This window comes from Atractosteus spatula, chromosome 2 (assembly GCF_055471065.1).
Source record: "Atractosteus spatula isolate fAtrSpa1 chromosome 2, fAtrSpa1.hap1, whole genome shotgun sequence".
NCBI classification, from domain to species: domain Eukaryota; kingdom Metazoa; phylum Chordata; class Actinopteri; order Semionotiformes; family Lepisosteidae; genus Atractosteus; species Atractosteus spatula.
Genome location: NC_142707.1, coordinates 5,302,127 through 5,325,058, shown reverse-complemented (window position 1 = coordinate 5,325,058; position 22,932 = coordinate 5,302,127). Strand labels below are relative to the sequence as shown.

Sequence of the window (22,932 nt, the reverse complement as noted above, 5' to 3'; positions counted from 1 at the left end):
TACATTGAACATTTTTCAAACATGAAATGATGGAAAAACAGTATTAATGAAGAAGAAGTCCATTTTCCTCATAATTGCTAATCAAACAATTATATGCTTGGTTCCTTGCTACAAATGCATTCTGCATCATTGTTTTTCTGTCTTTTAGCTTCATAGAACAGAACCCCAGAAGACTGACACCTTTCATTGGCACAAAGGCCGTTTTGTGGTCACAGTCAATAAAAGCATAAAAGCGTTTATTTTCCACATTTGTTAAATTAATTACATACTCAATCTCCCATAGGAACTGTGGTTCATTAACCTTATTGTGAAGTATGCACAATTGCTAGTAGTTACCATAACATCTGTTCTGCTCTGATCTGCTTCATAATAGAAAGATTCAATATCTAGCAATGCAATATCTTAATGCAATTTTTTTTTTGCAATTTCAATTCCACAGTACACTAGCTATCCGTATAAATCAGTATGAGGGTATTTAGTTGAATGGATTTTATCAAAGACTATCCAGTGACTGAAGAAAAAAAAGCTTAAAGAGGTCATTACCAGGGTTTCATGGTGGTACAGTGATTAGTATTGCTCTCTCCCAGCTCTGGGGTCCTGCCTTCCATTCCTTGGGGGCTATCTGTGTGGAGCTCGTATGTTCCCTCTCTATTGCCTGGGTTTCCTTTGGGTGCTCCAGTTTTCTCCCCTAGTCCAAAGATATACTGGCAGGCTAATTGGCTTCTGGGAAATTTGGCCCTGGTGTGAGTGTGCTTGCTCATGTGTCTGCATGTTCCCTGCAGTGGACTGACATCTCGTCCAGAGTGTATCCTGCCTTGCACTTGTTGCTTGCTGGGTTAGGCTCCAGCTCCCCTGTGTCCCTGAGTTGGATATTGCAGTTAAAAATGGATGGATGGGTCACCACCAAAACTGGTGTGTCATTTGAAATGTGTTTTGACCAATATGGTTATTCAAGTAGGTACTGTAGCTGCATCAGCATGTGTAGGCCGCAAAGGAACAAGTAAAGGTTTATTCCATGCTGAAAAGAGAAGAAAAGAAACACAATGTTTCGGCTGTGAAATAAACCTTTATTTCTTCTATATGGTTATTGTTTTGTTTCTTTGGAGGGGGATTTACTTGAGATATTAAAGGAGTTGAGGCTGTTTTGTTCTTTTCTTTATGGACTTTATATCCATTCAAGTACCAAATCAAAGTGTAGATTTATCTCATCTCACATTACATTACGCATATACACCACAGTACGCTACACACACTTTTATTAATATATTACATTCCTTCACCATGGCGTGGGGCAGTGATAGTTAATTTCACTGCCTCACAAGGTCTTGGGCGTCTTCTGTATGGAGCTTATCTGTTCTCCTCATGCATTGAGATGTTCTCAATACAAACAATATTGGTTATGGGACTAAACATAATCTGATGAACATGAGGGGGGATGAACATGGCTTCCTCTCATCTGAGATGCTTGTGATGCAGGTATTTGAGATCCACAGTACAGGTAGGATCACACTCGTCTGTATGTTAGCAGTGCCTGGGGGATTTTGGTTTGCAAGTGCTGGTCTGCGCCGTCGGCTAGCACAACCACCTGATACACTGTAGTACCTTGTATGGATTAAGGATCCACCAGACAAGGCTCAGTTCTCATAGCCTTGCTTAGCCTATGAGATCACGAGAGATTAGGCTGTCTAGCAGAAGATTAGAGAGCAGTGGTAATCTCCCCCATTATGTCCCCCACATAGAACCCCCCTCCTACAGGACTTGATTGACCTTGAGCTGATTAGAGGTTTAATTACACGCCTGTTGAGGCTGCTGTAATGGCCTTTTAATTGAGAGTTTTTCACAGGAAGCCCTTGGAAGTTGTGTGTGTGGGTCCTGCCACTGCTACCCAGCCCCCTAGTGTGGCAGGACCAACTTGCCCTGCTCAGACAGCCACTTTCCTGCTCACAGGTATCCATCTGGCTTAGTCCTTCCTCATCTTTGTTCCTTATCAAAAACATTCAGTAGTTTGAATTTAGAAATTAAATATGCTCCTTTTTTATTTCTCTGTGTTTCCTGAATACTTTCATTTCCTTTGTATATTTAATCCCAGCAGTTTAAACAGTAAATTCAATTAGTTTAATTCAGAAGACATGTAATGTCTTTGTCAGACTAGCTCTCCCAGAGCCAGGCTTTTTTGAGGTTAATTAGCACAGTTGATTTTTTTTATCTTACCAGCTCTGGAGGAGAGTTTTAAAGGGGCTAGTGCTGACATTTCCATTTTTTCAGGTATTGCCCGTTGAAGTCATTATATTACATGAACACACTTACCAGAATTATCAATAATAAGTGTGTAATGTACACTACCATGTATGTTAATAGTGATCAATGGGCCCTTTAATGCAGAACTAAACTCACTATTTTGTAGTCTGATCCTGTCACTTCAGAAATTAAGCGAGGCTGATCCAGGTCAATACTGAAATTAAGATATGTCAGAAAGAAAGGATGACAAGATTGCTGCCGTCTGTGTGTGTGTTGGCAGACCAGTAGGTGGCGCTCTTCTCTCTAGTGCTCAGTTTTCAAAACCAATGCCTTAGTGTGCTGTAGGAGGGGGTTTCCTTCAGATTAGACATTAATACAAGTCAATACTGATTCCATGGCACTATTCATAAGAGTAGGTGCATTAATCCAAGTGTCTTTGTTCAGGTCCAGTCTGGGCTGCCGCGATCTAGCCTACCTGAACTTCTCCCTCAATTGGGGAAGCAATGTCTCATGCCTCCAGCTGACCGGCTGTGTAGAGGGGCTGCAGTTGCTCGTGGCTCCTGTGTGTTTCCCTGTGTGGGGGCTGCTCTTCAGTGCTGAATAAAGTGGGTCCCTTCTTGTACACCAAGTGCTTCGGGATGCTCTGGGATAAAAAGCACTAGGTAATGCAAATGATTATGTTTGGTATTATTCTAAAAAGGTTGCACTGGGCCGAGCAAAAGCAAATTGCATGCTATTGCTTTGCTGAGCCTTAATTCACTTTGGCTGAAAAAAACTGTTCTCCTAGGTTGGTTTAGGGTGTCAGCAGAAAAGAACTATGCAAACTAGGTGCCCACAAGAAGTTGTCTCAGGCTGTGTGTGTGTGGGGGGCTGTCAGTGGCTTGTTTGCCTGCAGAGGGCCGGAGGTCGGGGGTGGGGGGAGTGGGCAGTGCTGTTCTAGGATTCCCTTCAAATGAGTCACGCAGACAGACAGTCCTGCTGTTACCAGGGGAACACAGGCTAGGGCATCCCTCTGTCTGTAACAAGCCATAGAGCTGGCAGTCCTAGAAAATCGTTACAGAATCTCAGAAACAACGGACTCTGGTCAGTAAGCGTGTAACAGGAGGAAAGTAGATGTGCGTTAATTAGCATTATTGAGTGCTTATAAATTAAATCCAGTGTTATCTTTTGTGGAAAAAAAAGAAAAAGAGCTAATGGAAATGAGTTCATGTGTTTTCAGAAATTCCCCTGATAAAGATAACTATCAAAGCATATTGTGGTTTGTAATGTGATTGCTCTATCAACCAACAAATGTTTAACTAGCAATTGCGGGTTGGCAACACTTTCAATTCTGATACAGAAGGCTTCATCTGTACATGTTGTGTGTTTCCTAAATATTACATTGTTGTATTTTTCTGCGGAGAAGTGACGATACTACCAAATGGTGAACCCAGGCTGCTCTCTCGGGTGAGCTGGATAGCATTATCAGCAGGCCATAGTTGGCTGTTTTCGGTTTGGAATTCTTACAATGTCTCACATTGTGTGTTTCGACTGGGGAGGGAGGACCTACAGTACAGTAGGGAGAAGCTCTACTGATCAAGCTCCAAGCAGATATAAGATAATCTCTCTTCCAGTGATAAACTGATATGGAGGATGGTGAGGATAAAAATTGTTCACCAACTCCTTAACTTGATGCATTGACGTGGCCTCATGTAAGCTTCTTTTGTTCCCTAGTTAAGACTGATGGGCCCCATGTGCTCAGTACTCTAACAGGTGACATTTATCACAGTTTTAACACTAAACACAGATTATTTCCAAGAACCACATTGTCTTCCTGGTTCATGCCACAGTCTCCATTTTGGAACTTGAACAATGCAGGGTTTTACCCATGCATCTGCTGTGCTTAAGGACAAATTAGTTTCTTTTTAAACCTATTAGTTCAGGGGAAAGCCTGTTAAGAGAGTTAATTTGTTCAACTGATGAGGCAGTGAAGCAAATCTGGAGCGTCCCCCTTCCTCCTCCTTATTGCCATCCTGCCTACACAGTGACACACCGCTGAATCTGACAATGGAGAAGCAGTTCTAATTGCTTCAAATTCATTAGCTGACTAGTCGGCCCAATTGATTAGCCTTGTAACTCTGATGTTAACTATTTTCTTGTGTAAATGCACTGAACATGCCGTACATTATAAAACTCTTCACAGAGCACCAAAAGAAACTTACTGTATGTATTTATGCATGTATATTTTTAGAAAAATAAGCTCTGCTGGTATGAGTTATTGATGTTTTTAGCTTCAGTTTGATTAATTGATCATTTGTGAGTGACTGTGATACGCTGAAGTGACTATTGACTGTGGTATAAGCACTAAATTAGCTCATTAGGGAGTTGATTGGGCACAGGTGATGAGGTGACGACTCGACCTGTTGAATGTCAAGCATTGTGGGAATGAAGAAGAAAAAAGAGAGGGACCAATTGACTCCACTTATCAAGAGCTCAACTTCTTGATGCCATTGATTAGATGAAGGCTGGAATTAGTCAGTGCCCTCTCTCTTGCCACCTGGTGTGCTCACAAAGCTGCAAATTATAGAAACCCCCTGATCAAAATCAGGGAACCCACCCCGTGTGAATGATCTAGGGGATCACAAGTCCATGATTAGGTCCAAGTGTGAAGGTTTGGGCAAGCATGTTTAGTCATACCAGAGCTACAGCTGTAGTTCTTGATGGCAAGCTGACTATATGGCACTGCATTGAACCTCACCTGCAGGCCGTTTCAGCAGGATCCTCATGCTGCTGCTATAACAATGGCTTTCTTGTGAGTTGAGAGCGTGGAGCTCTCAGACATGAGTCCCATTTAATATTTGTGTGATAAGATAAGAGTATGAATGCCATCAAAGACTCAGAGACCAGTGAACAGGGATACACATGTGAAGGATGAGCATGGATGTTAGTGTTCCTGCTATAAAAAATGTTTTTGTCTTTTTCCTAATAATAATTTTGTGAATATGTTCCAATTGTATATTTCTCTTGATGCTCACCATACTTTGAGAAGGATACAGATGTCTTATTTATCTTGCATGTCCAGTTCTCAGAGGGTATGGGTTGCAGGCTGCAATTTGTAGTACTGTACTATTACTATACCTGATACTGCTGCTGACAGACCGGTAAATACACATGACTGTGACTTTTGCTGATAATCCTCACTGACCATGTAGTACGTCTAAGCTCTACCAAGCTACTGAAATGTGCTCACAATGTTGTACCCTAGAGAGCATGTTTAGGAAATGCAAGGAAAGGGGATATTAACTCATCTGCTGAAAATCCCAGATTCCTCACCAACTCCAAGATTCTCCATGCATAGGTACATTTCCTAAAACATCATGTCACTTATGTAGCATGTTCATTTGACTTCAATGGTTGTCACAGAAAAGACACCAAAGAACCAAACAACTCAACCCAAATGAAAGCCAAACCTGCAGTGTCCAAGGACCACCATAACAGGCTCAATAATTTTACACAAGGAAGACTGATTTAGTCTTCCAGCCTGTAAATTCGTTAGCATCTTCACAACACCAATGTGGGTTTATGTAGTTTCTAAAGAACAAGCATCCAGGTACAGATCAAATAAAACCTTGGTTTCACACTGCCAGAGGTTTGGTGGTGCTTCACATGAGACGTGTGTGGGTCAGCTAACGTATCAGGGCACAGGAAGCAACTTTATCTACAGGTCCTGATATAAAAAGGAAACTGACTTTATTACTCTTATTTTTATGCAAATCGGTTCACTGTCTGAACTGTGTTTTGTCATGTTCAGCAATTCAATTGTGTGCTGTATTAAGCATTTCATGAAAAATCTGATTCCCTAAAAGAAAAGGTTAAAAAAACTCCATGTACTGTATCAGTGCAGTAACATATGTAATCTGAACAACAGACTTTGTGTTTTACTTCCAAATGGTATTTCGTTTTTCTGTGCAAAGACACTGCCAGTGTAATGACAGTGCAGTAACTGAACCAAGCATTTTAATGAAATCACAGCTTCACATACTTTAATCATCTCCCCAGTATGCTCACTTTAACACTTTGTATTCGCTGTCAGAAAATTAAGCTCAGAGATTTGTTCAGTCTTTTCTTGTATTTTAACCCAGAATGAGAGAAAACTGTTAAGGTCCTGAACTAAAAAGCCAAAGCACAAAAAATTGAAAAGGATCAAGGGGAAATAAATCTCTTAAAAACTGATTTTTCACCGTGCATTTTTGATCTTCAGTACAGGAGGAAGGTTCTTGGGTAGAGATCAGAATGTTCTTTTTGAACATGTCCATTTCGTCCTCCTTTACATGCAGCAGAATCCTGTTTTCAGCCTCTGTAGAGAAGAATCTTTCTGTTCCAGCTGAAACAATGTTTGGAGTTTACTACTCTTTGCTTTCTGGGAAAGTGAACTGATTTGATTATTTTCTGCTGGGTTAGGAGGTTCTTTTAGACGATAACAAGATGCCATCCTACGTTTTTCTCCATCGTTTGCTAATCACAAAGTTGCGTAATTTTCAACAAGGTCTAAAGCTCAGAGCCCATGCTCTGTGAAAAGGAATCCGTGCACATCTGTTAAACCGTGGCGTTAATCAGGTGGAGATTTATGGTAACAGCTGATTAATTAGACCCTCTTAAATATGAATAAAGTGAAGTGGCAAGAGGAATCTGAATGAAGGGAAGATGACTAGCATCGGAGAGAGAGTGAAAGTGGCAAAGTCCGTCCTCAGAATAGAGCTGCTAATGCCATCTGTTACGGGCTTTCTTTCTCTTCTTCTCCCTTGCTCACTCTGTCTGTTATTTAAGCAGCGAGAGAAGCCCTCGTCCCTTCTTTGAGGACGTGGGATGCTAATTGTCGTAGGTGTGGGTTTTATGAACACAGTGAGCAAGAGAGAGGGAAGGAGGGAGGGGTGGGGGGAGGCAGAGGGGGATGCTGGTCTTCGTGAGTAAGCCCTGCTGACAAAGGGAACCTCTCTCCCACACAGACAGAGAGAGAGGTGGGCAGGCGGGCGGGTGGGCGGGCAGAAGGGGGCATCCCCCTCCCCTCCTTGACACCCACCAGGTGAATCCTGTCATCTCAGGATCTGAGCATCTTCCAGGTAGCAAGAAAAAAAAAGTTGACTGCTTATAGCAAACATGAAAGAGGGAACTTTTTTTGCTTTTGCCTCAGCATACTCTCATTTATGGTTCTTTTTGGTATTCTTTCTGACTTTATATTTCTTTTATCGACTCCAGTCCCCAGATGTTTGGGGGATAATTTATTCATGATCAGATTCCAGGGACTTGAACTCCCCATTCTCCATTGTGCTATAGTAGCTGAAGATCTTGGTGCAGAGGAAGACAGTACTGTGTAGGAATGCAGAGTAAGGATAGAACAGGAAACTCATGATGCAGAAATATCCTGCAGATCGAGAGTTGACGAGTGTTAAACAGAAGAGACAGGTAAACTAATAGGAATGGGGTGCCAGCTATTAGATCATTTAGTGGCATGCTGTGCTGAGTACCTGCTTCACTAAAAAAATAATGCCACCTACCCGAAACAGCTCCACAGGCCTGAATGGGAAAAAATATATGAGAAGATTCGTTAAGAGATTCCGTGTGAATCTGCCTCCCTTGCACACTTCTGCCAATCAGAATTAAGAAGTGTTTTGTTGCAGGTTTTTGAGGAGGCGCGATAACTAATTAGCATGGAAACTCCTTGAGCAAATACAGCATTTGAGGAACCCTCTCTCAGGGTAGAAGTCAAAGTGTATGCTACAAGTAAGAAGTGATGAGTACCAAGAAAATGCTAAGTCTGTTAATGAGCTGATGTTGTAGGGATTTTGAACCCAAGAGGACTGCTGTGGTACTTCATTTCTAGGCATGCTCCCAGCAGGACAGTGAAGATCAGCCTCAGGCATCTTTTTTTCATTTACCCCAAGAGAAGACCAAGTATAGAGTGAAAGTTCTCATGGTTTCCCAATCATATTCTGGACTCAGAGCATATCTTACACATTACCCAGCCAGCTGATTAAAGTACTCTTATTGCATTTTCCCAACTAAGGAACAAGTAATAGGTTTATTCCACGCTGAAAAGAGAAGAAAGAAAACACAACGTTTTGGCTGCTTTGTTATGAGTGGTCTCCCACTGTTTTCTTGGCTTCAGATGTGTATTGTATCCTTTTCCTTGTGGTGCCACTGAATGGAATTCTGCTTTGTGTCCCTTGAACCTAATCTGAAGCGGTTAGTTGGTATGCGTTCCCCTTTCTCTTGCTTAGGGGTTGTTTTCCAAGGCGACGTACTGTAGGAAGCTCATTTGACAAGCTGGACATATCATCCGGTTACTTTCTCAGTATTCATAGGGAAATGTTGTGGCATTTTCTCAACACGAAGTAGAATTTCCACATGAAGGTTGTCATCTGCCTCCCTTGTCCCTGACCCTTACGGTTGATCACCCAGCAGATTAAGAGCGGTAAAGCACACTCCTGCGTGTGACTGCAGCTGTCAGAAAGAGACCACGAACCGGGAACAGTGGGGAAACAAGAATTCCAGTGGACTTCTGGTCTGGTCCAGTGGTCTGGTGGACTTTTTGGTCCTGGTGGTTCTCTCGACTGGATAGAAGGATGATCATGGAAAGAAGGATGTTCTCCTTGGTATACTTCAATAACTCGAGTACTGTACAGTGTTCATTCCACGTAGGCGTCCAAGAAGGTTATATTTAGTTCCTCGGGGGTCTTTACAAAGAGCTACAGGTGAACAAATCCATCCTCAAATGCTAGCGCATGTTCACAACTGACACTGTTGGTTTTACGTATTATTATACTTGGGAAGCAAATTGTTTCTGTTTTATTGGGATCCTTTGGACAGTTGGAGAGGTTCTCCAGTGCCTGTTTTGAAGCTGGAAAATCCTGATCCATGCATGGATAGTCAGGTAAAGCAAGAGTTTACTGTACATGCTGTGTAATAGAATACACTTGGAAATCAAGGGATGAGTGTATTGACATTTACAGTTTCTCATGACCCCTGAAAATACAACAGCAGTAGCCCTCAACTGCAGAAATCCGATGTTCCCATGGCATGATGCAGTTTAATGTTTTCAGCCAATAGCTTGTCTGGGGGCGCCACCTGTTTGTTTTATAACCGGACCCAGCCAGTTGTTCTGTGCACCTTGCAGTGACACAATGGACAAAACTGTTTTATTTCTTAAAGAAGCCATGTTTTTTTCCTTATTGCATTTTTTGGCCAAGTAAAGTAAGAATCCTGCAAACATGCAACACAAAGTACGGGGAGGAACCATTGGGAACATGCACATTTTGAAAGGAAGGGAAACTTGTGGAGAAGCTTCTTTAACTAACCCTGGAGTTGCTTGTGGTTGTCATTGATTCATAATATACAGTAATAGCGAGACATGTTAGAGAGCAGGTCAGCATTGTAGCCTAAGGTAGAACTAATGCAGAAATATAGAGGTGAGGCTAAAGTGTAGCTGATTTGCTGCTAAAGGATACTTACAGGGTGGTGTGGTGGCTCTGTGGCTAAGGGTCTGTGCCTGTGGCTGGAAGGTTGCTGGTTTGTATCCCACGGCCGGCAGAGGAATCCTACTCTGTTGGGCCCCCGAGTAAGGCCCTTCACCCCAGCTGCTCCAGGGGCGCTGTATGAATAGCTGACCCTGTGCCTTGACCCCCAGCTTCTCTCCCTGTCTGTGTGTCTCATGGAGAGCAAGTTGGGATATGTGAAAAGACAAATTCCTAATACAAGAAATTGTATAGGGCCAATAAAGTGATCTTACCTCATATTACAAAAGAGTTGAAATTTGTTGAGCAGAGAGACAAGGATCCTCCAAGTCTATCCCACCCTCAGGTGGGATGAGGGGCATCAATGTACACTCCAGGCCAGGACCCCAAAATGTTTCTTCACACAATATGGGGCTCATCCTGCCTGCAGGCAAAAATCTTACATCAGATTTTATCACCATTTCCATTTTTGTAGAATTCGTTTTCTGCTGGACAGATTTTGTTTGAGCTAACTTTTCTTTTTCCCCCTTTTAACCTCCATATTGACTACCAGATAGCACCCAGGGAAAACCTAAAAGTAGAACTTTGCATGTAGAGACTGAAAATAACTATCAAATGTAAAGAAGCACAGCTTTCAGAAAAATATCATTTAGAACTGCAATTCTTTTCTGTTCAACCGCTCGGCTCTCCCAGCAGTGCTGTCTGTTGAGTCTTGTAATTCAGCAGCCTGCAGACAACATGCAGAGTCATTGTTTTCAACAGTCTGACTCACTGCTGGGGTGGATTATAATTTCAAAGCAAAAAATGTAAAAGAACAATGATTTTATTGTTAATTGTGCAGTTCATATATATTGAATTTCATATCTGTGAATGATTTTCTTAGTTAAAAGCTACGTGGCACAAATCTTTTTTAATAGCAAACAAGTGAACTATGGGATCTAGCGTCTGTGAGCCATTAAACCAGTCCTGTTTGCATAAAAAATGTATGGGTTAATATTGATTGGTCCCAAATTTTGTAAACTATATTATTCAAAGTTTGTGTTAAGCATAGAATTATCTAATTTGTATAATGAGTCTTATACTCTGTCTGAGGCACTTTTTCTAGGAGTTCAAAATGAAAAGAATACCTAATAATATAATGGTTTATACTCCCCTTTCTTTGAGCAACTCTGAGCTGCTGACATGTTGTCTTTTATTTCTTGCTGTTTTAGTTTCCTCTGAATCTGTCATCAACCCAAAATTTAAAAGCCCATACTTCTTTTCTAGTAGAGTGATGTCTGTTAATCGCAAAAAGAATAAATATTTTAAATATTTTGTGACATGCAGTGGATAAGATCTGTTTGCTTTCTATCCACATGTGTTAGACCACTCGTGACAATTTAAAAAATCTAAAATATATGCGGTTCTCCGGGAGCTGGCATTCCAATCTCTCAAACCATAAAGGTTGAGGCCTGTAGTCCACACATCACCAGTTAACATTTAACTTAACTCTGTAAATGGAGCTACACAGCTGGTTAACCTTTAGGGTTTCGGTGGGCTTGAATTTGCCATGATAACCTTGATTTGCCTGCAAATGTACAACTTTGCAAAAGAGAACTATGCTTTTTGCTTCAGGCAACACCACCTCCCTCAGTGGGACCCCAGTGGAAAACGTTGAGAGGTTCTGACAACATGCTTGTCGGAGGAAACAATATTCAAGTCCTCATTTCTTCCATTCTCATTAAAGGTGTACAGTGTTCAAGGAGATGAACAGTTGGTCATTTAGGAGGCTTATAAAAAGTAAAATAATTGGTGATTCTGTAGATAGAACTGAAATTGGAGTATCTGCTAAAATTTAGACACCTGCACTAACGGCTTTATTACAAAAAAACAGACAGTTACCATGTTCAAACCAGAATCAAATGCTTTTGTTGTATAGTATATCAATACCACAAGGAAGGCTCATTCAATCTCCATTTGTCCCATCTTGCTTGCTTGGGTGCCTGTGGATCATGAAGCTACCTTTTGAGCGATTCTAATGAATCTGGTTACACCATGAGGAAAGTTACAATTTTAACAAGTGAGGAAATGTGCTCTATATGTTACATTTTTTATAACTAATGCATAACTAATGCACTTGCACTAAAGTTAGATCCTCTGGTACTTCTTGCTTTGCTTGTGGTGCTTGTGGTAATTATTTGACTGCAATTGAATAGTTTAATGCATCTAGCTTGTAGTCATGCAGAGCTAGCCAAAGCTGAGCTGTGTGAGTTAGCAGACCATGGAAAAGTAGTGCGTTTTAGATTCAACACAGGGCTACTCCACATAAGAAGGCGGCTTAGGCTCAGCAGATGTACTTTTGAGACGGCGATCAACACATCTTGAAGAATACCTTAATTAGCTGAGAAATGCTGGACCTTTTGTAAGTGGCATGAAGGAATTTTGACACCTGAAGGTCAGGACCTGCAACTGTCTATGTAGTGGAGGTGGCAGCCGGTTTAATTTATCAAGGAAAGTGTTGTGAGGAGTGAATCTTGGTGGAGTTTTTTTTCCTTTTTCATCAGGATTAATTTGTCTTTCTCAGGTACGAGAAAGCTATTACAACAGAACCCGGTCTTCATCTGAGGACAGTCAGACTGAAGGCTTTAAATGTCTGCCTGAGAAGCAGAGATACAGCCTGTGGCCAGTAATTTAGTAAACGTGAACCCCTTGATTGACACTACTCTACACTAATTCTAACGGTCCTATTTATACCAGCAAATGTGTAATGTTAAAAGGGAAAATACACCTAGAACAGATTTAGATGTAGCATCTCTACAAGGACACTCTAATATCTGCATTGGCTCTCATTGGCTATATACCCTGTCACAAAATTAATGAAGTCTGTGGAAGTTTTTTTCATCTGTAGGCTCTACAAATATAATTCCCTACCGTTCAATAAAAGTGTTTCCCCCCGAGAGGAGAGAACAGGAATCAATTGCTCTGCCTGTCACCTGTATGTGCGACCTGATAGTAGGACCCCAGGTCCTGCGCACTCCCTGAGTCCCCTATTCACAACACCCACTCCGCCCCCTGCCCCTGGGACTACCTCTTCTTTCTACAGGACACTGATCACGATGTGAGAATGCCATGTAAATAGGTGTTATTCCCCATGGTGGCCTGTTTGTGATACTTTAATGGGAGACATGCTGTCTCTAAACTCGATGACCTACTGTTTTTCCCCTACATGTTAGCTTGGTTAATGCACGTTTTGGGTGTTCATGAATAGGGCAGATGCTCTCTTATTTTTTACTTCAGCAATACCCCCATTTTACAAAGTCTGTTCGGTTTTTTTTTTCAATCTATTTTTTATAATCTACCATCTTCTACTAGAAACTGATATTTCTTTCACAAGCAGTGTCGCCAGGGACGTCTTAATTGCTTCTCTGCTAAATGTTCATAGCCAGGAATATAGTGACTTGCCTCTTTACAGTTCTACAGTACCTGCAGGTCTCTGCATGGTGACTGTAGAAATATAGGCAAGTACTACCCACAGGCAGTGATGCTATGTTTCAGGGTGAGTATCTGGTGGTAAAGACAGTATGCCTCTGTCCACATCACAGTTTGAAAAGAGACCAACACTCTGTTAGCTCATGTGTATCTGACACAATTCACATGTACCAGTCCAATGCAGGTGTGTATAAATGTGTTAAGGAAATAAGTGATTAGAAAAGTACTTAAACAACAAAACCCTTATATCTGTAATTCCCGAATCAGATTATAACTAGAAATTATGAGCCTTAATCATGTATATACAGTACATTCCGATGTGTCAGTAGGATTGCTTCTTTTCAATTGTCTGGTTCTGTCCTACCTGTCTTGAAACCTGTATCATTAATATATGCGTGTATGTTATATTAAGATACAGCTGATGGACAAGGCTGAAGAATTGTGATCCCTTTACACTCATTATAAGGAGATCATTATACTACACAAAACTTTCTGTCTGAAGAAACACCACTTGTTAAATTGGTCATTTAAAAACTGAGGCTGTTTAAGTGGCAGCCAGATGACACAGAGCAATGAACCTATCAGAGCAAAGATCTGGCTTTGTGCTACAGTCACCAGACTGTAGTAAGGGAAAAGTCTGCCTTTAAATCAGTGTCACAATGAGTCCTTTTCAGTTTCTCTTAGTAGTGAAATTCTGTATTGTGCAGTCCTGATGCTTGCTCATGTAGGTTAGATGAATTACTTCACCGGCAAGTTGACTGAAGAAGTAAGTGAAAGTCAGCCCTCTGCTATAGGCTTAAAAACTGGCTTGGTCGTAAGTCTGCTTAACCATCTGTGGAGACAGAAGCCCACCACCTGCGACTAGAGCGCTATGGTATCACCATGACAGACAGCCAATTAACCCCAGAACCCTGCAGTGCAGACCTCCCTGAGGGGTGACAGCGCTGAAACAGTGATCACAGCCAAGCCCTGACTGTCTGAGCTGCGGCCCCCTTGTTCACAGCATACAGAGTGAGAGTTGTACTGCACGGTTGCATGCTCCACTAAGCACTAATTATACAGTTCCCTGGCAGAGACTGCGGAGGATGGTAGTTCTAGGTTCTCGTATTAGGTACGTATCAAGCATTAATAGCCAGCTAATTACAGATCTATTATCTGTGAGCTACTGCTGGAAAATCTATTGCCCTTGAATTTGTAATTTTAATTCACCGTGTTAGTTAATGTGTGAACACAGACTGGCAATCAGTAGGTGTGCAGAAATATCACAACCTGAGCTGATTTCCATGGAACGTGATACTAAATTGCAAAATGTTTCTAGGATAGAGAACCAGTAAGAATGGGAGTTTGGCTCGGCAAGCCTCAAAATGATATCATACGGAACGACCTCCCAGCACCTACTGATCAAAGACAAGTAGTGTGAAGCGATTAGCATCTAATAAATACCATTCCCTTTTGGTATCTGTGGAACTGAAGGCATGTCCAGATCTCTGTAATGCACAAGCTCTTCTGATGTGCTCTTTCTCATGGTTTGACAAATGTTTCATCACAACAGCTGGAGCTCAGTATTTTCTCCCAATATTTCTCCCAGCTTGGAGCAGCCACATGGTTTGTGCATGATACTACCCCATACTGCTGTATCAGTCATTCATTACTCATGTGTGAGTGAGCAAAGGCCCATATTTACTCTCACATAAGTGGCCTCTACACGACGGTCTTTGCAGGCCTGTTGAGGCTCCAGCAATAGACAACATTGTTACATTCAGTTTCTGCAAACGTTTGAAACCCCAATAGCTGTTCGATTCAAGTGACAAAGAAGTCTCACTTCTGAATAGACTCCAGAGTTAAACAACTGAGCCTAAACATCTTTAAATTAGCTGAAGTCAAAGCTGAACTAGGTTTTCGAAATTTTCAGAAAAATATCATGTGTAAATGACTGTTGCCTAGCTCACTGAAGTCTGAAGGAAAAAATGCTTTATTTAGAATAAGTTACTAATGAATTACACAGCATGCCGAGTCCAGAACTATTGCTATAGCAACAGCAAGTCAACATTTGAGAGCTAAAGTGACAGTGTTTCCTGCTGAGTCTGTTCTTACTGATCTCTACAGGCAGTTAATAGTTCAGGGACAAAGTTAGAGTCTGTTTCCTTGTTTTCCGTGTATTTATAGGATTGAATTGGACAAGCTTCTTTAAACTGTATCTGCCAGAGAAAGACAGCAACAGCAATACAGCAGGGAATGGGAATGCACGTCTGTAGTAGATGTAAGAACAGAATTGCTTTAGTCCAGACCGAAGAAGACTTCAGGGGGGTGTTATATGAGCTTTTCAAACTGCAGAAAGAGGCCAATAGAATCAATGCTACCATTACACGATAAGCAACACATACACCAGAACCAAAGAAGATAAATGGAAAGTGATTTAAAATAGATTCAGGATTGAGAACAGATATTTCACTTTTCAGATATTCAGCTTTCGGGACTAATTTGGACCATATTTTTTAATGCTTTGGGGTACTTTAAATCCATATCTGTGTAGATAATTGATTTGTTTTCCTTTTTCAAAAAAAAAATTAAAAGATCTTTTAAAGTTTTGTGGTCACCACATGGTCTTTCATAAGTCTATACACAGAGTCACAGAGGGTTAGGGCTATGTTCAGGGTTAGGGAAATGACAAAGACCTGAACTTTTAATGTAACCAAGTCCACATTTCTTTTATGTAGGCCTGATCACAAGAACTGAATATGAAATTATTGACTTAGTTGGACATCATAATCAGAAGTAGCCTGTTTTTATTAAAACATCTTTATGCTTAACATGAAAAATAATGCAAAGTTCAATTTTGACTATTAACTAACTAGTAAAAACAGCTCTTGTCAGTGATGGGTTAGAGGAGATGAATGGAAGGGACAGTCATTGCTTGTACTGCCCTGAAGGCTGATTTCACCAGATGGCGATTCTCTGAATGGGAAGCGGGAGGCTAAACTGATGCAGAATGGTCCTGAATGATGCTCCACCTCTGGGATATTTGAAGCATTTGTGTTTCACCTCTTAAATAGATCTAGTTCAACATAGTTTGATCCTTAAACTCCTTGTTCCTAAACATACTGTTCCTTGTATTAAGAAGTAGAAATGGATCTTCCAGGAGAATAAAAAATGGGGTTTCAAAGCAAGAAAAGTTGGCACCTCAACGATCACTATGGAGGCCTTTTGCAATCCATTTCAGTCCACTGGTAGCATAACACACAAGTTTATAAAGCGAAAGAGCTCTGTCTCCTTCTAAATCCCACTTCAAGTCCTGATTGAAGGCAAGGGGATTGCAGGTAGCAGCAGTGGGTACTGCTGGCAATTTCAGCCCCATGGCCATGGCTGGCCACACCATCTCATTATATTGGGTTCCAACATAAACAAGAACTTGATGAAATAACAGAAAAAAACTGCAAGACCAAACTCAAGATGTCTCATCGAGAATTCAGGATTCCATTGATGAAATTTAAAGTAGCTCTTATTGAGCCGCTGGCACATCAAATGCAACGACTGGTTGTAAGAAACAGTTGTTAGGGGCTGATTTTAACATGTTAGGAACTACAAACCACATTTTGCACATTTAAATTACCTTGTAGATAATAATAGTTAAGAAGCACTTCACAATTGAACTTGTAACTTCACTTCCTCTACCACTATAGTACACATGGGTAACACACAGCATCTGTTATGTGCCAGCAACCCCACTACACAGAAGAGAAATTGCTTTGCCTAGTAAATTCAGTGAAAGTCAGATTGTGCAAGTCCACAGCAGAATATAACTGCTCTTACAAACAGGGTCTCGGAATCCTTAATTGCCCAGTTATTAAGGACCTAAGTTTGCAAGAGGAGCTCTTTTTCAGGTAGCGCAAACACAGTACACTAGCAGTTAAAGGCTGATTTGTTAGGAAACTTGCATAACAATAGGCTTTTCGTAAGCCTAATTTATGGCACAGAGGCAGAAGTCCCTTAAGGCCTGTTTCATTCCTTTGAATTACGCCACCTTCAGATACTCTCCTAGTCATTCACAGGCCCTCGCATGTCTTCAAATGAGCACTCCTCTCCTTATGCTCATGTCATGCACCTCTTGATGAAGTGCCAGCTTGGCCTACGTCATGGTCAGGGATAGAGTTCCCAGACTTGTGCAATTCTCCACCTGTCACACAGGCTCAGCAACCAGAGCGGCCCAGTGCTTTCATTCTTTCCCTCTTCATTTTCTTTCCATTTCCTTCTCTGTGCTTCTTTGACTGTTTAGTTTTTCATTTGGCTATTCTTCCTCCTCCTCTCTCTCTCACTTTTTTCTTTTTTCCTTTTTTCTTTGCTTTATTCCCCCCCAATGCCCAATTAAACCTTCCACACTGCTGCATTCCACCCCGACACCTGCAAGGTGGGATTTGTAGATTGGAATGTGTAGTTCACATCTATGTGAAGCGTAGTTCAGGACCCTATGCAGATGGTATATTCCGGAAGTAAGTGCAGAAGGACAACAGGGAAGAGACGTAGAGGATCAGGACGTGATGAAGGACAGGGGGGGCGTGACGAAGGCAAATGAGTCCAAACGGGAAATCCAGGGCACAGTCCAGAATCCAGGAACCGGGAAATCCATCTGAGATGAGACAAACAAGGTTAAAATCTGGAACGGGATCAGGAACAGGGACAGGGAACCAGGAAGATAGAAACAGGATAACGAGGCCAGGCGCTCCGAGCCCTGGTCTCAGATGGTCAGGACGCCGTGATGAAGCCTATGCCATCGGGTCTCTCCTGGACCCGCTGGTAGGCAGGCTTCCGGGTGTCCATCTCCCAATACTGAGCCAGGAATAGCGGGAGTGCCCACCTTAAATAAAGATTGACAAACAGGGGACAGGTGCACCTAATGAACTAAAATACGAAAGGGTCGGAGTACCCTTAAGAGGAGGGATGACGATCGTGACAGACTGTGCTTCCCTGTTTTCAAGCTTTTTCTTGCCCTTTCAAAGCAGATGACAAATTTCTGCTTCCTGTTTGGTAACTTCCTCTGGCTCAGTCCTGCAAGAGCTCTGCTCACTGTTTGTCCACCTAGTCTCCTAGAACCCAGCCTGTCCCTCTAGCTTGTGGCTTGCTGCTATGAAGACATTGGGAACTGTATGATTACAAAGAGTACATGTGGCATTATCAACAGGCTTCAAAGAAATGCACTGAATCCATTTGTTTCCTCATCACATTTGCTCAAAATAGGCCTTTTTTTACAAGCAATTTTGACTGCAAACCTGAGACACCAGGGAATTAAGGACTTTACAGTGATATCTTAAAGAACCACAAGAGAGCATTAATTAAGGGAAGAAAACAGCAATTATCCAGTGACAGATACACTCTGTAGTTGTAAAACTGTCATCAGTAGAGAGCAGGTTTATGTGTCAGATTGTGTCAGGGTATTGAATGTTGGAGAACATGTCATGACACTAAGAGCATACTCATACTGTCTTCAGAGCAAATCCTGGGTTTTCTGCTGATTTATATTTTTACAGTTGAAACCCCTATCTACACTGGTTTACATTGTGATTTACCAGTATTCAAAAAGTTACACATTCATCCAGGATGTTTCATATTGTGCCAAGAATGATGCCAGTCTGTACTAGACCAATAGGATGAGACAACGTGATCTATTTTGGCTGTGCTGACCTGAGTGGTGATCAGACTGTCCAGCAGTTATACACAATAGGTTAATCCAAATAGGTGTCCTTAATACACCTGTGACATGTCATAAAATTATTGGTAAATAGAACCCATAGTAAATTATCAATTAATTTGATTACAGTTATTTTTATATCAATATCTGAAATATAAAGGTTCCTGAGTGAAACAGTTATGTAGCAGTCACAACTACCTGTCTGCTGTCTCCCAGGTCCTTAGATCTTATTTTTGTGGATACATTATTTGGCGCAATGACATTCGGTTCAGATCTGGGTTTCCTTCGGTGTGGAGTTGCAATGTTGTCCATTTGGGTTTTCTTGCAAATGGTGATGGAATGAGTGAGTCTGTGGCTGCTGACGTAGAGGAACAGCCCCTTTTTAGCTTTCAAAGTGTCACTGTGTGCCGGATGTTCTTCACCAGCTGCATGCTGAGTAATGATTAGTGCCACATCTTGGCTTCTGACATAAGAAATAAGTTAAAAATAAGCAGACTGTTAAATTCCACCCAATTAGGTGTGCCTCGTGAAAAGCGCAAGTTACTGTTTCAGTGGCCTTATCAAGTTGAGCAATGCAATTAGAAAGAATGACTAATTATTAGGGAAGCATAGTCATGAATTTATTATATTTATATATATTTTAAAAATATTTCAAACAAGAATTACAAGGATGGCTACCATTATTCATCAACTTCCGAAAAAAAGACTTCAATGTCTATTACTTTCTAGTTTTACCAGCTGTAGCATTTTCTCAGATGACTCGCCTCTCTCAAACTCCAAAAGTCTGATTTCATTTGCGAGTAAAAGTTGATCAAAGATGCTTCCCAGCCTTTCACCCTCTTCACAGTGCTCACCTTTTTCAAGAGGAAGCGGTTGTGAGAATTCTCTCGCGGAGATGTGTTATATAAACTGCCACCTCTTGTGAGATCCTGGTTGTGAAGACATCAGGGCCGTAGCCAGGACTTTCCCTTTTTTCTTGCATAAAGTTTTGATCTGTTGTCATTAAAGATTCCGCATTCCTCCTCTCTATTGTAATGACATATGAAAGGTGCAACAGAGATGTGTGCTTGCTTTGTGTTATATCTTAATCGCGAGCCTGTTTCCTTCTCTCTGAAGCATTTGTCACTGTTGAAATGTAAAACAAAATGTGGATTGCCGTGTTAAATTTATCCTAATAAATAAATGAGTAGAAGAAATTCTCAAATTCAAAAACACGGGCAATAAAATTGCAATAAAAATGGCTTTTTAAAACCCTGACACCTTTGACGTGTCGACACCTTAATTGACTGTTTTGTATGCATTCTTCCAATGCAGGGTGTTAAACCATGGATCAAAAAAAGTGATTGGTGCTTGATTGATTATTCTGTTATGTTTTATTTAAGAGCTCTTCATCTGCTAAGAAGCAATGATAAAGCAGGTAGAAAAAAGAAAAGGTGAAAAGAAAGCTCTTGGCCAAGGTGTACACTTGTTGGCCAAGTGTATTTCTTTGTTCTTCCTGCAGGGGACAGAGGGATCTTATTTGTCACAAGTGGAGGTTCTTTCCCAGTGGATGCAGTTCAACTATTGACCTTAGGGGGGTGCTATGTATTTTGCAAATCAGTTTGGTCTGGAAGGAACTTTTTCAATCGAAGTTCATTTTTGTCAAAAAGACAGTTTAGACTCATCCATCACGTGACATCATTTAATCAACTCTTGGATGTCAACCATGCAACTTAATTACATTGTTCTTACTTTGCCCCAAGTAAGGGCATGGTTATGCAGATGAATAATAATACATTCAGTTGGCTTACAGAGCTCCAGAGTGAACTGGTGGAGGTATCAGGTTCCTTCTGGATTTTAAATCTACACCTCTGTTCTCTTATAAAGATGTGTGAAAGCCAGGGTTTTAATACTAAAGCTGAACATTGTTCTCATTTTGATGGTCACTTTTATTAGAAAGGTCCACGGAAGAATGAACGGGCTTGTTCTACAGCTGAGCGATATGTCACAGGCCAGATTGGCAGGTTACAGGAACTGAGAATCTGAAACTTTTGCTAACCTAAGAATAGCGATATAAATAAACCCCAAACCTGTATTATTGGCCTAAATAAATTAAATGGAGGCATATCTAGGGTTGAGATTAAGTCACATTGTATCTAAGAGCTTAACAAAGAAAACTCAAGCCACGTTTGAATCACTGTTGGGAAGGGGGTCTCCAGGCTTTGTCATCTGGCCCAGCTGGGGATGCTGATTCTATTTTGTGACCAGCGAGAACTGGCTGCAGTACCTGGATATGCCTGATGGGGGAGCCTGTGCCTGGTGAATGGATGGCTGTGGGGAGGGTGGGGGGTAGGCTGTACAGTACGCGTACAGTTCACTGGACCTAATGTAGAGGTTTGCCGATATACTGTGAAGGTCTTGGGGACTTCCATCCTCACCGCACAAGTGGGGGCTGGTTCACTTTCGGAATGAATCAACTAATTTCATGCTTATTTTTTCCTCCCAGGCACATGACCTTATAGCTGTAAATAAACATTTCTATTAAAGAAACTTTCCAGCGACATGGTGTCACACAGACACACACACTGCCCCTTCATACATCACTGAATGAGAATATACTGACTTTTTATCAATTTAAACACCCTATTGATGATGACCTTATGCCAATAGCAGGCTTAAGGTTGGAATGGGCCCATTGAAAATGTTTAATTCACCTCAAATCAATATAAATCTCTGTTTGAAGTAGTCATTTAGCTCTTATGTAATTAGATTGGCATTTTTTTTTACACTGGATCACAGCCTGCCTTCTCTGAAAGACTTTAAATATTTTGTTGGTTAGGAGATTTTGTCATGGTCTCAACATTAAAAAGATCATTTGTACATATTAAAATATAAGTGCGCATCCTTTCTGTCAAGTCCAGAAACTAACCTTCTCTCTTTGAACCCAGGGCAGTGACCTTCAGAAAGGTGATATAAAGGGCACAGTGCTGTCTGGTAAGAATATATCTGTGTGTTTGTGGGCTTGTCTGTTACTGAATTGACATAATAATGTTCCTTTTGGATCATGCTTGTTTCCAGTTATCTGTTGTGAATGTTCTAGAGGAACTGAGCATTAAATCTTTAATTTTTTTAAAATGTTTTACTCCTAAGACATACTGGCACTACATTGTCTGCAAAGCATTTGGAGGGGCAAATGTAGCAAGCTACCAGTTTAATGAAGTATATTGATGCCATCAATAGAAATTAGACAACCAACAGTCTGCCTAGATCGACGGTTTCTATTCCTAAACAGTTTATAAGTACTACAAATCAAAATTTAAAGAATAGTAAATGTATGTGATTTTTGGCAATACTGCTAATTAAATCATGCTAATTAATTATCCACTCTGCTCTGGAACAACAGAAATAACACCGGGACATCTTAGGCGCTTCTTCCAATCTGTTTGAGGATGTTCTGATATCCAATTATGTTGATCAGGCAATAATCACTAACGGACTCAAATTCAGAATGGACTCTGACTATATTGTCCATTATTTTAAACGGCTACCATGTTGGGTTTTTTTCAAATACCCCCAGAGTCCCGGCTCTGGCCATGTCGAAATGCAGCCCTCACGCAACCCCCCCCCCCAGTCCTCACTCATCTCCGGTCCCCACACTCCTCCATCATCATCTGTCTTCTTGGGCAGAGTCGCCGGGGCGGCTGGCCTTCCTGGGTAATGATGTGTGAGGGTTGGTGGAGCTGATGTAGCATGGCAGTAATGGGCGTCTGTCACTCTGCGAGTGGCGCGGGACAAAGCCATGCATGGAGCTGTTCTCCCTGTTGAGAAGCCCTTGCCATTAGCTCTAGGTAAATAAAGCCCCCTCTGTCCCTCCATGCTAATGGTCATGTACTTATTAATTCATTTCGGCAACGAGAGGTCATTAACCCATGGCAGTGCATCTGTGCTTAGTCGTTTTGTCCATATTCATCCTATTCTTGGTTTTCGCGTGTTTGAGGTTGTCTGATTTCACCAACAGAAGAATGCAAAAGAACCAGTTCACTGAATCGTTCTGAGAAGCAGGCATTTCCAAAT

At 41.3% G+C, this 22,932-nt stretch overlaps 1 protein-coding gene across 2 annotated transcripts in view; it reads left to right on the top strand.

Moving 5' to 3' along the window:
* Nucleotides 1–22,932, top strand: part of pebp4 (phosphatidylethanolamine binding protein 4) — a 123,887-nt gene that overhangs the window by 81,627 nt on the left and 19,328 nt on the right. For both annotated transcript variants that reach the window (XM_088908741.1, XM_088908740.1), the window contains exon 5: nt 21,807–21,852. In XM_088908741.1, the coding sequence (XP_088764867.1) occupies nt 21,807–21,852 (46 nt within the window). The remainder of the gene's footprint in view (nt 1–21,806; nt 21,853–22,932) is intronic.